This window comes from Cololabis saira, chromosome 6 (assembly GCF_033807715.1).
Source record: "Cololabis saira isolate AMF1-May2022 chromosome 6, fColSai1.1, whole genome shotgun sequence".
Lineage (NCBI taxonomy): Eukaryota > Metazoa > Chordata > Actinopteri > Beloniformes > Belonidae > Cololabis > Cololabis saira.
Window position 1 is genome coordinate 14,674,307 of NC_084592.1, and position 14,909 is coordinate 14,689,215.

General features: G+C 34.8%; 2 protein-coding genes across 2 annotated transcripts; one reads left to right on the forward strand and one right to left on the reverse strand.

Moving 5' to 3' along the window:
* Positions 1-1,516: 1,516 nt before the first annotated feature.
* On the forward strand, positions 1,517-5,849 carry ube2al (ubiquitin conjugating enzyme E2 A, like). The gene is made up of 6 exons (XM_061723346.1): positions 1,517-1,692; positions 4,128-4,208; positions 4,305-4,330; positions 4,543-4,632; positions 4,720-4,808; positions 5,076-5,849. The coding sequence occupies exons 1-6, from the start codon at positions 1,649-1,651 to the stop codon at positions 5,202-5,204; spliced, it is 459 nt and encodes a 152-aa protein (XP_061579330.1). The 5' UTR covers positions 1,517-1,648; the 3' UTR covers positions 5,205-5,849.
* Positions 5,850-5,929: 80 nt separating this feature from the next.
* On the reverse strand, positions 5,930-12,678 carry ing1 (inhibitor of growth family, member 1). The gene is made up of 4 exons (XM_061723347.1): positions 12,544-12,678; positions 8,599-8,777; positions 7,678-7,826; positions 5,930-7,133 (listed from the first exon to the last, which is right to left on the reverse strand). Exons 2-4 carry the CDS (start codon positions 8,735-8,737, stop codon positions 6,507-6,509), a joined length of 915 nt encoding a protein of 304 aa, XP_061579331.1. The 5' UTR covers positions 8,738-8,777; positions 12,544-12,678; the 3' UTR covers positions 5,930-6,506.
* Between the last annotated feature and the right edge of the window lie 2,231 nt (positions 12,679-14,909).

Below are 14,909 nucleotides of genomic sequence, written 5' to 3' on the forward strand. Positions count from 1 at the left end.
TTGAATTTTAGTTTAAGTGCTTGAAATTGCTTGAAATTATAACTGTTTCACAAAATTGGGATCAGACTGTATAGTTTAGATATTACAAGGAGAAATAAAACCAGTAAGATGAAACATAACTAGATGTTTACAGCATGATACAATGTACATAATTGTGATAAAAAGCGGAAAAAATAATTATGAGTATATATATTGCTGTAGATATTTACCCCAGTGATAAGGTGCTTGAACATTTTGAAAATTACCCTTGAAAGTGCTTGAAAAGTGCTTGAATTTGACCTTGAAAAATGTGTAGGAACCCTGTGAAAGGTGCAGCAGTATATATATATATATATATATATATATATATATATATATATATATATATATATATATATATATATATATATATATATATATATATATATATATATATATATACACATGGGTGCAGATCCCGGGGGGGACGGGGGGGAACATGTCCCCCCCAATTTCTGAAAAACATGAATTGTCCCCCCCAATAAAAATACCCTAAATTATTCAAGATTGAACAAATGTATTTTCAGACATAAAGGTTGAATATGTAGAATATTTATTAAAAATATATTTCTAAAAAAATAATACATCCACGGTGCGTTTTGAGGTGTACAGAATGAAAGTATTGCTACTCCATAAATTTTGTTTTTTTAGTCTGAATTAAACTTTAAAATTTAACATTTTTGACGGGCTCGACAATGACTTTTTGTCAACGTTTTGTTTACATTCGTACCTGCCCGTACTTGTACTTGTTTAGGGCTCCATACATGTCACACTGTTGGCTGTTTAGGACAAATAAACAAGAAAGGTAAGCACAATAAATGATTCCCTGTGCAGTATTTTTTGGCGACCCTTTACCAATTTATGGCATGGTATGAGTTGCATATTGGCAAAAAATTAAAAATTAAAATCATGTTGGTGTCCCCCCCCAATCCTGACATCGGATCTGCACCCCTGTATATATATATTAATAAGAGCCATTTGTTTATTTACTGTACAGTGAACGAAATAACCAGAGTCAAATTCCCTGTCTGGCATGTTCAAACTTGGCCAATAAACCTGATTCTGATTCTGATTAGAAACTGCCTCTAAACACAAGTCTTCAATATTTTGTTCATTTATTATGGGGCATATATATATTTATATACATTATTAACATTATTGGTGTGTTTATAGAGAGAATGGGGCTCTAAATGTGGACCTGAGCCACTGCAGCTTCACACACCTGTCACCTTCATCATGGCTGCGCTGCACAAACATTACGTCACCGTAGCCACGCCCCTTGGGAATCGGAGTGTTCCAACAAAAAAAGGGGGGGGAGACGAAATCATGATTTAATAAAACCAACACGTATTTTAATATGTAATGCTGAAATACACTTGGATACCTTGTTTAAAACAATATATATTTACTAAAAAAATATAGGTTTCTGATAGATGGATATATTTGTGTTTAACTTGGATGGAGATGTATTGCCCCCCCCCCCGCGTGAATGGTTTCGCCCCATCAATCTGTCCGCGATTACTGCGACTGCGATTAACCCCAAACTCCTGCAACAACACAGCAATTCCCGACAAAACACAGTTCCCAACAACACATTCGTAACTAGTAACTTAATTCACAAGGTCGAGCCATGTCGACCCCGGCGAGGAGAAGACTTATGAGAGATTTTAAGCGGTGAGTTCTGCAGACGCTGGTTAGCGGCTAACGTTAGCCTAGCCGAGGCTAATGTGGTTTAAATCCTCAACTAACGATGAATTCACCTCGATAAAACTCTCAAAAAGCCTGGGGATTTATGTGAAATATCTTTAAGGGGGGGAAAAGTACAAGTTTGTGGACGTTTGCAGATTTCTGTCACAGTTTATGACTGTTAGCCGCCGGCTAGCTGGTTAGCATTTAAATGTCCGACCAGATGATTCTATTATATTTATATTCACTTAATTAATGTTTAAATCACGGTTTTATGCAGTGACACTGACGTAAATCAGGTGGTTATCTCAATATCGTTCTTAAACCGTTGTTTGCATTAAATACAGCTGTTTTGAAAAACAGTTTTTATTGAGGAAATAGTTCCACTTTCTCTAAAATTATATATAAAATAAAAATATATACATTTAAAATTATTAATAAATAAATACATGATTTAATAAATAAAAAATTATATATATATTATTATTATATATGATATATATAAAATATAATGTACAAAATATATGAATCTATTGATATTATTTATAAATAACTACTTTTATATATAATTTTTATATATATATATATATATATTTTTTTTTTTTTATATATATTGATGTAATATTTATATTTTCTATATACTTATATGGATAATTATGTAGTAATAGGCATGTTTACATAGTATTTATATAGACTATATTTATATGGATATTATGTAGATTTAACAATAATGTGAATTCATAGTTATAAAGGGGTAGGAACTAGAAAAAAGTGTAAACTTCCTGCTACTCCTTTTTTCGAACAGATAGATAGATAGATAGATAGATGGATAGATAGAGTCATATCTCCATATTTTCTAGCTGAATGGCGATACTCGATATATATCGATATTTTTTCTGTGACATAATTGGGGTTTCCCTCAAAGCATTATAGCATCTCTGTTAGCTTCATTTTTTTCTGAGGCAAACCCTTAAAAAAACAGTCAGTTTTAATACAAAGCCTCGTGCCAAATGTCACACAGGTACCTTTATTAACAGAGGTCTGCACAATATCAAAATGTATAAAACAAATGAAATAAAAATAAACTGCCTGCATATATAGAATAAAAATGCTTCTTTAATAAAATAAAACAAATATCCCTTTCCTGCATAACAATTGCATTAAAATACACTGTGCAATTAATACAATGTAGACAGTAACAGGCAGACTTTTCCACTGAGGTTGACAGTTGTGCAAATAACAAAACATTTGTGCAAATCTCAAATAAAACATTCAAGTCAATTTGTCATAAAATAAGCTATCAAAATCATTAAAAAAATAAAAAATAAATTAAATCGATATAAACGATATTGTCTCGTACCATATCGCGTTTGAAAATGATATATATTAAAATCTTGATATATCGCCCAGCCCTATTAGTTTCTTTATTAAATCTTGACAGAAGCCATTATGTACCGGGGGGTTATTTTATGAAATTCCCAGCTAATAAGCTTGTACTGGTGAGGGAGGGCTCATATCCACGTAAATATGGTTCCTGTATTCTTAGCGTAGTTTAACTGCTCTTAAACGTGTATCATATGTTGGTCCGGTTTTACTTTAACCTTTAGAGACGTCTGTATACTTCAGGAGTATCTTCTTCCCTTATTGGGATATAATATTTTGGGTTCTGACAAGTCAGGACTTTTTGTGTTCGCCTTTTCCAGGTGTTTGTGGGGGGGGGGGGCGTGGTCTAACATTCCTGGTGTACGTTTCTCCAGATAACCTTTTGTAACTTTGCAACTTCTAACACGTTTATCTGATACTAGTTAAAGGCTGCAGGAAAAGCTGTGCAGAGTTGTTGTAAATGTAGAAAGAGACTTAGATTTTACATTTTCATAGTAAACCAGGACTTTTAAGTGTCTCTGCAGCACGTTTTGGCCACAAATTAGTGATATTTAGTCCATATTGATTGTTTGACCTTAAACAGATGGCATCCTAGTACTACTACTACTACTGTTATTTATTAGATGCTTTTATCCAAAGTTTTTAAGCACAATTTTTTTTTTTCCCTGTGTATATAAGAAAGCTACAACTAAAAAGACACTATCTTGTCATAAGTGCATGTAGCTTACTAGATGCAGTAGTGCTCCTCCTAGTAGCAGTCATAAATGCATCATGTAAATACATTGATCAGGACTTAACTCATCTATATGCACTTTTCTACATTTACTTTTGTCACATAACACGTATAGTTAATTGACTTGATGCCAGCATCTCTAATTGTAACTTGTTTTGTTGTCACTTTGCTAAATAAGTAACTGTAAATACAGAAGTTGTAATTATAATTTTTGCCCATTGTTAAGTGTATCAGTGACTAAATGTTAATTATAAATGATGTCTAGAAAGTTGGAAGTTCCAATAACAACTTTCTTTTGGTCATAAAGGCTACAGGAGGATCCTCCAGCGGGCGTCAGTGGTGCTCCTTCTGAAAACAACATCATGGTGTGGAATGCAGTCATATTTGGGTACGAAACAGAACGGCTTAAAAAGCATTGATCTTGCAATTTTGAATGTCATATGTGGAAATAATGAGCAAATACCTCTATCCTTAAATCCCACAGGCCGGAAGGAACTCCTTTTGAGGATGGTGAGCACCTCAGCTTATTTGGAGGTTCAGAAGAAATGTTAAAATATGTAACTTCCAGTGACAGCAGGTTTTTGAAGCCAAATATGAGGCAGAAAAGTATTTTGTTTAGGTTATAACACTTTGATGACTCAGTTTTCTGCTGCTATCATCACAGTCGAGTTAAATTAATGCCTTGCTCTGTTTTATTGATTTGATTTATTTTCCCTCCTCAGGTACATTTAAACTCATTGTAGAATTCACAGAAGAATATCCCAATAAACCTCCCACAGTACGATTTGTGTCAAAGATGTTCCATCCAAATGGTAGGAGGGTAGTGCTTCGTGGTTACATGACAACATTACTGCGGTGTGATGTTTTTGGGTGATGTGTGACTCTGTTTCCATCTCCAGTCTATGCGGATGGCAGTATATGTCTCGATATTCTACAGAATCGTTGGAGCCCCACTTATGATGTCTCCTCTATTCTTACATCTATTCAGGTGAGAAATGCCAACAATACAGGTCTTGATTTGTTAGCATATATAATGCAGGATAAAAACACACTTGTTATAAAATGTCAAGACCAGATTAAAACGTATTATTACCTAAAAAGTTGTGAACTAAACTTGAAATCTTTGAATCTAAGCTAGTTCTTTATCTTATTAATGCATTATTTGCTCAAATTGTTGTGATATTCACCAGACTCTGATAACAAAAGTCTTTGTTTTATGGTCTAAAAAAGTATCTTTCTTTATTTTTTGTCCCAGTCTCTGCTTGATGAACCAAACCCCAACAGTCCGGCCAACAGCCAGGCAGCTCAGCTGTACCAGGAGAACAAGCGGGAGTACGAGAAGCGCGTTTCTGCCATCGTAGAACAAAGCTGGAGGGACAGTTGACCTGACAATCCCCATAGCTCCCATCTCCATTATTAATCCGTGTGCTGCAAGTTTTAGTGGAGTATCTCATCATTTTTGTTCCCTCACACTTTTGATTTTAAGCTTTTTATGCACTTTACCTTCAAGTTTTGTCTTTTTTTTTTTTTTTAATTGCTTACCAAAAGTTATTGGTTGTTTCTTCATCTTACCCTCTCATGAAGCCCATCAGGGGAAAATATGCTGAATCCTGCCTTGATGTTTTGTCAGTTTGGACTCGAGGGCCATTGCTCAAAATAATCTGATGTTCTTTCTCGCTCCAGTAACTTCCCACGACTTATGTTAGGGTCTACAAAAATGTGCATCAGTTCAGTTTTGGGTTGATTTCAGATGTATCACTGATTTTATTTGTATTTTTTTTTTTTTTTTTTTTTCGGTAGGCAGGTGGATAATGAGCAGCCTGATAATCACGGACAATAATGAAGTCAGACATCTTTACACCGTGTCTTTTGCTGTGTTGTGAACTGTTACATGCATGACCACCATCCTGTTGATTTTTCGTGTATATAAAAGAAACCTGCAAGTGAAATTATGTACAGATTTTGCACTGGTTGTCCCCCATGTAACCTTTTTCCAGAACTTGTAAATAAAAAAGGCAATACATCCTTACATGTGATGGTTTTATTCACTTCTAGCAGCTTTGTTAAATTGTGACTTACCATAAGATTTGTGTTGAATAGACTATATCGTGTTCAGGGTGGAGACGGAGCAGAAGTGATTTTATACGACTGAGAGGAAACTGCTGGATTGGGCGTTACTGTTAATAAACTTGAACACTCACTTTAATTCTATTATATGGTTAGATTTATGAAGCTTGTTTGCGTTTGATAATCCTTTGATCTTTTCTACACATAAAATCAGTGTTTGACCTTTGTACCAATGTGAGAATTTCTTCTTCCTGTTGCAACTGTTCCCGTCAACATGTCATGTCACCGTTTATTGTTACTCCAAGCCATAAAAGGTACATACCAGAACAACTTATGCAGATCATAAAATTTAGTTAAGAAATGTTTATTTGTTAAATGATGGGATATAATTGAGTACGAGACGTTTTCAGCTTGATGGAAACATGCACATGGTCCATTCTTCAAGCTCCAGGAACAACCAGGTGGAAGCGCATGATGCTCCTCGGCTATAACACGGTTACAAAAATAACTTTTTACAAGATGCCTTTCATCAACACACTCCTCTGTTTTAAAGAGTAGTAATTTGAAAAGGAAACAAAGACACAGGGTTACATTTTGTACAGGGCAGCGTCCGCTGGAGCTACCTGTTGTAAGCCCTCTCCTTCTTGGCCCGCTCCAGAGCCTTGTCCATGGTCTTTTCGTTCTCACCTCGGCACTTGGGGCAGTACCACTTGCCTTTGGGTTTGTGATGGAGCCCCACGCAGGAGAAGTGAAACCACTCGATGGGACACTCGTCGTTGTCGCAGCCGATCATCTCGCCGTAGGACACCTGCTCGCAGAGACAGTACGTCGGCTCGTCTGGGTCGATGGGCAGGTCCGGCGGAGACACCTCCCTCTCCAGCTTCCCTTTCGACCGCTTCTTTTTCTTAGAGGAGGTTTTCGCTCTCTTTTCTCGAGATGCCCCGACTTCTTCGGTGTGATCCAGATTCCCGTAACTTTCACGGTTTTCTCCGTTCTTCTGTCGTCTCGACCGTTTCCCTCCAGCTTTGTCTCCGGAGCCCGAGCCGGGGGTGACTTCTTCCCGCTTCTTCTCGTGGTGGCCCGGCTTCCCTGGAGTGACCGTTGCTGATGAAGAAGACATCAAGGCTGATGCTGTCGTCGTCAGGGACGTCGCCGGCGGTACGTGACCTTCTGGTGCTTCTTGAGAGGAGATGAGAAGCTCGGAGTGCCAGTCTATTTGTCGGGTTCGGTTCTCTACCAGCTCCACCTGAAACAGGAACATGCTGTTTTTGTTTCCTGCTGCTTGTTTTAACTCTCGACTGCAAAACCAGTTTACCCTTGGGTATCAATAAAGTAACCTGAACCTGAACCTTTTGTAAGTCATCTACTTTAACTAAAAATATGGCACGCGTTTTAAAGAATAAATTTAAAAAATACTCTTGCTAAAACGCCGTCAGCAGCTGATTCACTGGTTCCAGTATTAACTAGCTTTTATTAACATATTTCAGTAACCAAAAGCACCTAACAAAAATAAATCTAAAAGGAGTAGGATTTTACAGTACAACTGTGAACATATCGATTAAACTAGGAAAAGAGACACCCTCTTCCAACTCTGATACTTATTTAACCCACAGACTTAGATTCATATTTTAAGCTTTGTTTCCACATTATTGTTACCAGTTCATCAAATACATGTTTACATCTAAGAGATTAATCTTTTAATTCAACTAATGTGTAACCTCGCCTCTTTGCTCATGATCTGCAAACATTTAAGAAGCCTGCCCCTAAACTCTGAACACTTCTTTACGTACCATCTGACCAGCAATCTGGATCTTCTCGTCTCCGAGCTCCTGGCTGCGGATCAGCGCCCTCTGAATAGAAAACTGGAGTTTGCGCCTCTGAATCGTGTCGGACTCGTGGCGATACCGTTCATAGGCGTCATCGAGCTCCTTCAGGACATCTGCCCAAAAAACGAATCAAACAAAAAGAATAATTCACAAGAATATCAAAGATCAAAACAAAGAGAATACCAACTTCCAGCCTGTTACTGGCTATACTGGATTATTTTCACGTCTGTTTTACAAGATCATGTGTTTTCTGAAGCTTTGATGAATAAGAATAAAAACAAAGTGGCACTTTGGTATGACTGCCTTTGGCCATGTTTTGCTGTATATATGACCAGTCCACCTTAAAAGCAACTGTAGTATAATTTGAAATGTCATGTTAATTCTCACCGTTTCCAGTTTAAGTAGATTAAGCTTAAAATACCCCATACCATTCTCAAATCTACCAAAACAACTGTACCAGTGATCATTTTCTGCAGTTAATTTTGTCGTGTTTCTCAAAGTCTATGGAAAAAACAATCAACTTTATGATTAGCTTAGTACATACATCAAACTGTTATTGCTGAGTGTAAATATTAAGTTTCATTGTAGAACAAAGAAGTACTTTATAATTATTACAAAATTGGACTGTTAGCCCAAGTTTGAAAAACTGAAAAATTGAGAGAATTTTTTTTTTTTTTTTATTTAGCTGACTTAGTCACATGCTGTTAATTTGCCCATGTAAAAAACATTATTTAACCTTTTAAGTTCATTTATGAATGTGATTTAGCAAGTAAGGCATCAAAAGAGCATTACTGCAGAACAACTATTTTCAGACCCTGCCAAGTGCATAGCTATGACCTGGAGGAATAAAGGCAGATGCATTTTACCAACAGTCTTGATACCTGCCTTGATACTTTGCATCAATTTCTCTCATCAGGGAAACGCTCCTCTGCAGGTCAAATGGCAGCGACTCCACCAGATCCAAATACTCCTCGACATAATTCACAACGACGTGGCCCGGGTCACCGTTGGTCGGGTTCAACATTGCGGGTTGTCTTCACCCCGAGACACTCCTACACGTGCGCCTGCAAGTATGTCATTGAAAATATAAATGGCATTTCCCGTTCAAATATGCAATTTGGAAAACACTTTTGCAATCAAGATTACTCTGGTTAAAATGAGAAGACATGGGAGGAAGAAGAAGATTTTGTTTTGAATTCATCTAAAATTTTCTGGAACTCGTTTACAATAACACGTCTGAAGTTAGAGTATCCGGGCCGCCTTTAACCAGGTCCAGTATAAAAACCATGCAACTTCTCAAACCTGGACTAAATTACCTCTTAGATGAAAAAGAATCAATGAAGCACAGTCAAGGATTTGTAAAACATCTATTATACTTGTGAAAATGGCAAAAAGTTGCAGTCTTGCATCTCAAAAATCAAACACTAACAACTATATATGAATCGGGTGGGGCATGCATTTCATTCTAGCCTTAATTCCAAATAACAAGGGACTGCTATTATAATCAATATTCCCTTTACTACATCAGATGTAATCTCAGACACAAAAGGCAGGTATGTAATAATGACTGGGGAAATTTATAACACTGCAGTGATTCTGGCCAACGTTTACGCCCCCAATTTCAATGATGAACGGCTATAGGTTCAGTACTGGCTTCCTTACCTAATCTTCACACCCACAACCTGATTCTAGCTGGCGATTTTAATTTTGTGATGATCCATTGCTTGATAGATCATCAAAAAAGCAACACTCTGTCCAAATCAGCAGAACTTTTACAAAATGTTCTAAAGCCAGTGAATGTAATAGATGTATGGAGATATATGAACCAGAGCCAATGATGATATTCATTTTTCTATCAGCCACATAAATCCTTCTCCAGGATTGATTACTTCTTCAGAGACTTGAAACTACTTACAGCAGTAAAATATAAAAACTATGAAGCCATCGTTTTATCTGACCATGCCCCACTAAGATTGCAAGTTTTCTGAGTTTTTTTTTACATTAAAACAACTTTAGAGCAGGTTCTCATCAAAAACCACAACATTTAGACTGTTCAAATCTGGATGACATTATTGTGTAGATAACAAAAAACAATATATAAAAACACAATTTCTTATTTGTTTTGTTTGTCTATTATATTTGTGCACATGCATTAAAAAAAGTTCAATTTCACCGCTCTCTTTTATTCACAATATCTAAATTGCTCAAACCTGGAATAATTTATCTCATAGTTGGTAAGGAATTTATAAAACATGATTTATATAACATTTTGTGGCGGGAAAAAGAAGGTAAATTACCTCTTAGATGGAAAAGAATAAATTAAGCAGGGTCAGGGACTTGTAAAACGTCTATCATAGTTGTGAAAATGGGAAAAAATAAAAAAGTCTGTTTGTCTGAGGTTTTTTGGGGGGTTGTTTGTTTTGTTTACATTAAAACAACTTTAAGAGCAGGTTCTCATAAAAAATTACAAGATTTAGACTGCTCAAATCTGGATGACATTGTGTAGATAAAATATATAAAAACAGTAAATGAATTATAAATTATCTCTTAGTTAGTAAGGAATATATAAAACATGATTTATATAACAGTTTGTGGGGGGAAAAGAAGATAACAAATAAATAAATTAAACACAGTTAGGGACTTGTAAAGCATACATTATACTTGTGAAAATGGCAAACAAAGAGTTTTTTGGTTTGGTTGTTGTTTTTTTTACATTAAAACAACTTTAGAGCAGGTTCTCATCAAAAACCACAACATTTAGACTGCTCAAATCTGGATGACATTATTGTGTACCGGTACATGATAAATAATATATAAACCAGAATGTTTTATTTGTGAAACCTCTATTATATTCGTGCAAATCATTAAAAAGGTCAATTTAGGTGTACACAACATTCTTAATGTTTTAACTACTGCAATAGATATTCTTTTTTTTATTATTTTAAAATTGACCTGTTGAAAATCCTTATTCGTCATTGACCCATATGTCTTGAGGACGGTACTGTTACTTCAAATGTGGATGAATCGTGAGCAAACACTTTACTATAATAATTAAAACTAAAAACTTAAGTAAAAAGTGCTGATTTTTAATGTTTCCATCAACATGTACTGAGGTTTGTTGTTCTGAGCCAACTGTTAGTTTAGGGTCAAATATCAGTTTACAACTCAGAAACTACCGTAGAAACACGATAAAGTTTAAATGTGTTTGTGCAAATTCATTAAAAAGGTCAATTTCACCTCTCTTTTATTCAGAATATCTAGATTGCTCAAACCTGAAAGAAATGATCTCTTAATTAGTAAAGAATATATAAAACATGATTTATATAAGTTTGTAGGGAAAAGGGTAAATTTGATAGTTACACCCACACAAACCCATAATCAGAGCAAAAGAGTATATGTCTTGAGGACGGTGCTGTTACTTCAAATGTGGGTGAATCGTGAGCAAACACTTTACTATAATAATTAAAACTAACAACTTAAGTAAAAAGTGCTGATTTCTTTTGTTAATTCTTTGGCATCCTTGGAAGATTCATTGAATTTGATTATAGGGAAGTATGATATTGCTAACCATGTCTATTTTTTTTAGGGTTCCTCTTATGTCTGTTTATTTTAATTTGTATTTATTTATCTTATTTCATTTTTTTTTTTTTTTTCTTGTTTTGTGTGTCCTGTATTTTATTTTATTACTTTATTTTTCCTATTATTGTCTTCAGTCAGAGTTTGATTGGTAATTGGTACTTACTTTGGGACCTGTTTATAATTACGTATTTTACAGTCTGTGTTTTGAGGAGTTTGTTATGTTAAGTTGTGTCCTTATTTATTTTACTTGTTTTGTTTTTTTGTTTTGTGTGTGTGGTAAAATATAAAACGGGGTATTCTGTCGAAGCCTTTAAAAAAAATGTTGTGTAATATGCATTACATCGACTACCCAATAAAGAAACATGTAAAAAAAAAATTTTTAAAAAAGGGTTGATTTTCAATGTTTTAATGTTTCCATTAAAAAAACAACCATTTTTGTATAATACTGAAAACTTGAAAAAAAAAGATGTTAAGGAATTTTTTTAATATGAATCATGGTTGCCCCACATTTTTAAGGCTAGTGCCAATTCACCGTGACAAAAAACTCTGAAATCACTTAATTTATAATTTTTATATGAATTTATGTGTACACATTCTCAATGTTTGAACTACTGCAATAAATATTCTTTTTTTTTTTAATTATTTTAAAATTGACCTGTTGAAAATCCTTATTCTTCATTGACCCACATGTCTTGAGGACGGTACTGTTACTTCAAATGTGGATGAATCGTGAGCAAACACTTTACTATAATAATTAAAACTAAAAACTTAAGTAAAAAGTGCTGATTTTTAATGTTTTAATGTTTAATGAGGTTTGTTTTTCTGAGCCAACTGTTAGTTTAGGGTCATATATCAGTTTACAATTCAGAAATTACCGTAGAAACACGATAAAGTTTAAATGTGGTCGTTTAAACCCTTTAATAGTGAAGCTGCAGCTCAAATGTTTAAGAATTAAGACAGATTAGTGAAACGTGTTTATCAAGGCTCAGAATAAACACAGACACTCGCTAAATTCCCTCAGAGAAAAACAAAGAACAAACAGAGTTTTATTTATGTTACACGGACATATCAGACAGGAAAATGTAATTGAATCACTTTAAAAATGTCTTTTATCGCGTTCGCTCCGACGTGACTACTAGCTAAATTAGCCTGCTAGCTTCACAACGTTACAAAGCTTAAACAGGTAAACAAGCACCAGACAATACCTTGCATTGCTATATTATAGGTTAAAAGACTCATATTAAATCTTACCTGTGGATAAAAGTGTGTATTTCCCAGTAACTGGCCGTTATTTTGATGCTAACAGAAATAGCCTGTAATGAGCATGAACGTTCACAGTTGTGCGCATGCGCAGCAGCATAGCGGAACGGTCACAGTTATGCGCATGCGCCGCAGCAGAGCGGCAACAGACGTAATAATCACAGGAAAGGAGAATTATAAACACTTATGGTTTTCATAAATCCAAATTCAGTCATTCAAAACCCCTTTTTTTAATTTTTGAGAATGAAACCAAGCAATACTTGAGTTCCATCTCTGACTCAAATAACAAAAAAGCTGTCAAAACTGTTAATTTATGCTCTCTATTTAATGTGTTTGTTTAAAAATCCCCCTGGCTCCTGTGTTGTTGTACTTTTATGTATTAATGACTGTTTTGTATGTCTGTCTGTTTGTGTTTTTTGTAATATGAGAACTATTCAATAAAGCTTGTTAAAAAAAAAAACACTTATGGTTTATTAAAAAATATCTCTTTCATGGCCTTCATTTCAATCTGTCTACACCGTCTAAAAGCACGGCTGTAACTAATGACATTAACTCCATTTGTTCCCTTTTTGGACTACATTATGGTTTGACAATGAACCAGCTGACACAAAGCAGGCTCTTCTCCGACGTAAAAAAACAAATCAACCCAAAGTCTTCAAATAAACGCTTTTATGTACGTCCCTTGTTGATAAAGGCACATTTTCACATTTAAGATGTATCGTTTTAGTTGACTTTTCTTTTCCAATGACGTCCATTGCGACAACCATGAAGTTGGTTTCAGATTCGTCATTTGATTGATTGATTGATTGATTGATTGATTGATTGAAGAATTTATTAGAAGAATTGCATAGGATCAGGTACAGTTTCATGACAGTACAGATTCGCTGATACAAAGTCAACTAAAAGGCATTATTCCAAGAAAGCATTACACTTGTTTACATTGGAGACCTTTTTAAACTCATAACATTGAATGACATACAGGTAAGAAGCAGTACTTTGTAGGGAAGATTGTAAAAAAAAGAAAAGGGGGGAATTACTGTTATTTTGCACCGAGAGAGACTAAAAAGGTGATGAGACAAATAGAATAAGCTAGGTAATACAAAACAAAAGCAGAAAACAAAACAAAAAACAAAAACAAGAAACAATAATCAGAAGGAACAGCGGGATGTTTTGTATTACCTAGCGTATTCTATTAATTATTCTAAAAAAAAAGGTCTCCAATGTAAACAAGTGTAATGCTTTCTTGGAATAATGCCTTTTAGTTGACTTTGTATCAGCGAATCTGTACTGTCATGAAACTGTACCTGATCCTATGCAATTCTTCTAATAAATTCTTCAATCAATCAATCAATCAATCAATGCAGTAGAGGCTTTGATTATTCCCAGTTACGAGTAGCAGCCTCCTGTAGGTGGCTTTTTAGGGCAGACTTGAAGGAGATTAGAAACTAAATGTTCACTCCTCGCCTTCATATGGTACAGTTAAATAACAACAAAAGCAGCAGTATTTACACTGATCAAACCTGGAATAAATTACCTCGAAGACAGTAAGGAATACACGAACCAATTAATCATGGGGTTTGATTTGTGAAACACTCGTTATAAGTGTAAAAATGCAACAAAGTGCCATATCATTGATTTTTAATGTCAGATCACCTTAAAACAGGTTCAGTTTTAAAGTTACTATACTTAGTTTTCAGGTCTGGATCAAATTGTCTCGTAAAGTGGAAAACCTATATATAAAAAACACAGTTTGTGATTTCTGAACCCCTTGTGAATATGCAAAACGGTTATTTCATTGGTTTTTCATCAGTAAGATTCTTAGAAGCAGAAGAAAGGCACCAATAGACAAGGTTGAGTTTAAAAACCACCATACTTTGACATCTAGTAGAGAAAACATAGAGTGTGTGATTTGTGAAACCCTTATTTTGAGCAGAAGTGGGGGGGGTTTTCTTTCATTATCATAATAATAATAATTATTAGTGGTAGCCTATTATTATTACTGTGACCTGGTCTGAGGTGGTCTAACTGTAAAGAAAAAAAAATGAAGAAGAAAACGACAGATATTTTTGCCAATATCATAAGTGTTTCATAAACCACAAACTATATTTAATATTCTTTACTTATAACACATAATTTGATCCGGAATTGAGCTATCCAAATATACATGGGCTTGACTGAGACTTGGTCCAAACGGAAATGTCCAATTTTTCAGTTTCACAAAGAGAATAAAGGTTTCAGTTTTATAATATTCCTCACAACTAAAGGAATTATCTACTACTATCCCTATCCCGTAAAAACCAGTAAAATGAATATGGTTGCATTTTTACAAATATAGTAACGTTTCATAAAATGTATAA

Coding starts and splice junctions, on each gene's coding strand:
- ing1 (XM_061723347.1), bottom strand. CDS start 8,737: ATGTTGAACCCGACCAACGGTGACCCGGGCCACGTCGTTGTGAATTAT. Junction 7,827..8,598: donor AATTGATGCAAAGTATCAAG/GCAGGTATCAAG, acceptor TTTTTTGGGCAG/ATGTCCTGAAGGAGCTCGAT. Junction 7,134..7,677: donor TCCAGATTGCTGGTCAGATG/GTACGTAAAGAA, acceptor TTCCTGTTTCAG/GTGGAGCTGGTAGAGAACCG.
- ube2al (XM_061723346.1), top strand. CDS start 1,649: ATGTCGACCCCGGCGAGGAGAAGACTTATGAGAGATTTTAAGCG. Junction 1,693..4,127: donor CTTATGAGAGATTTTAAGCG/GTGAGTTCTGCA, acceptor TTGGTCATAAAG/GCTACAGGAGGATCCTCCAG. Junction 4,209..4,304: donor TGGAATGCAGTCATATTTGG/GTACGAAACAGA, acceptor TAAATCCCACAG/GCCGGAAGGAACTCCTTTTG.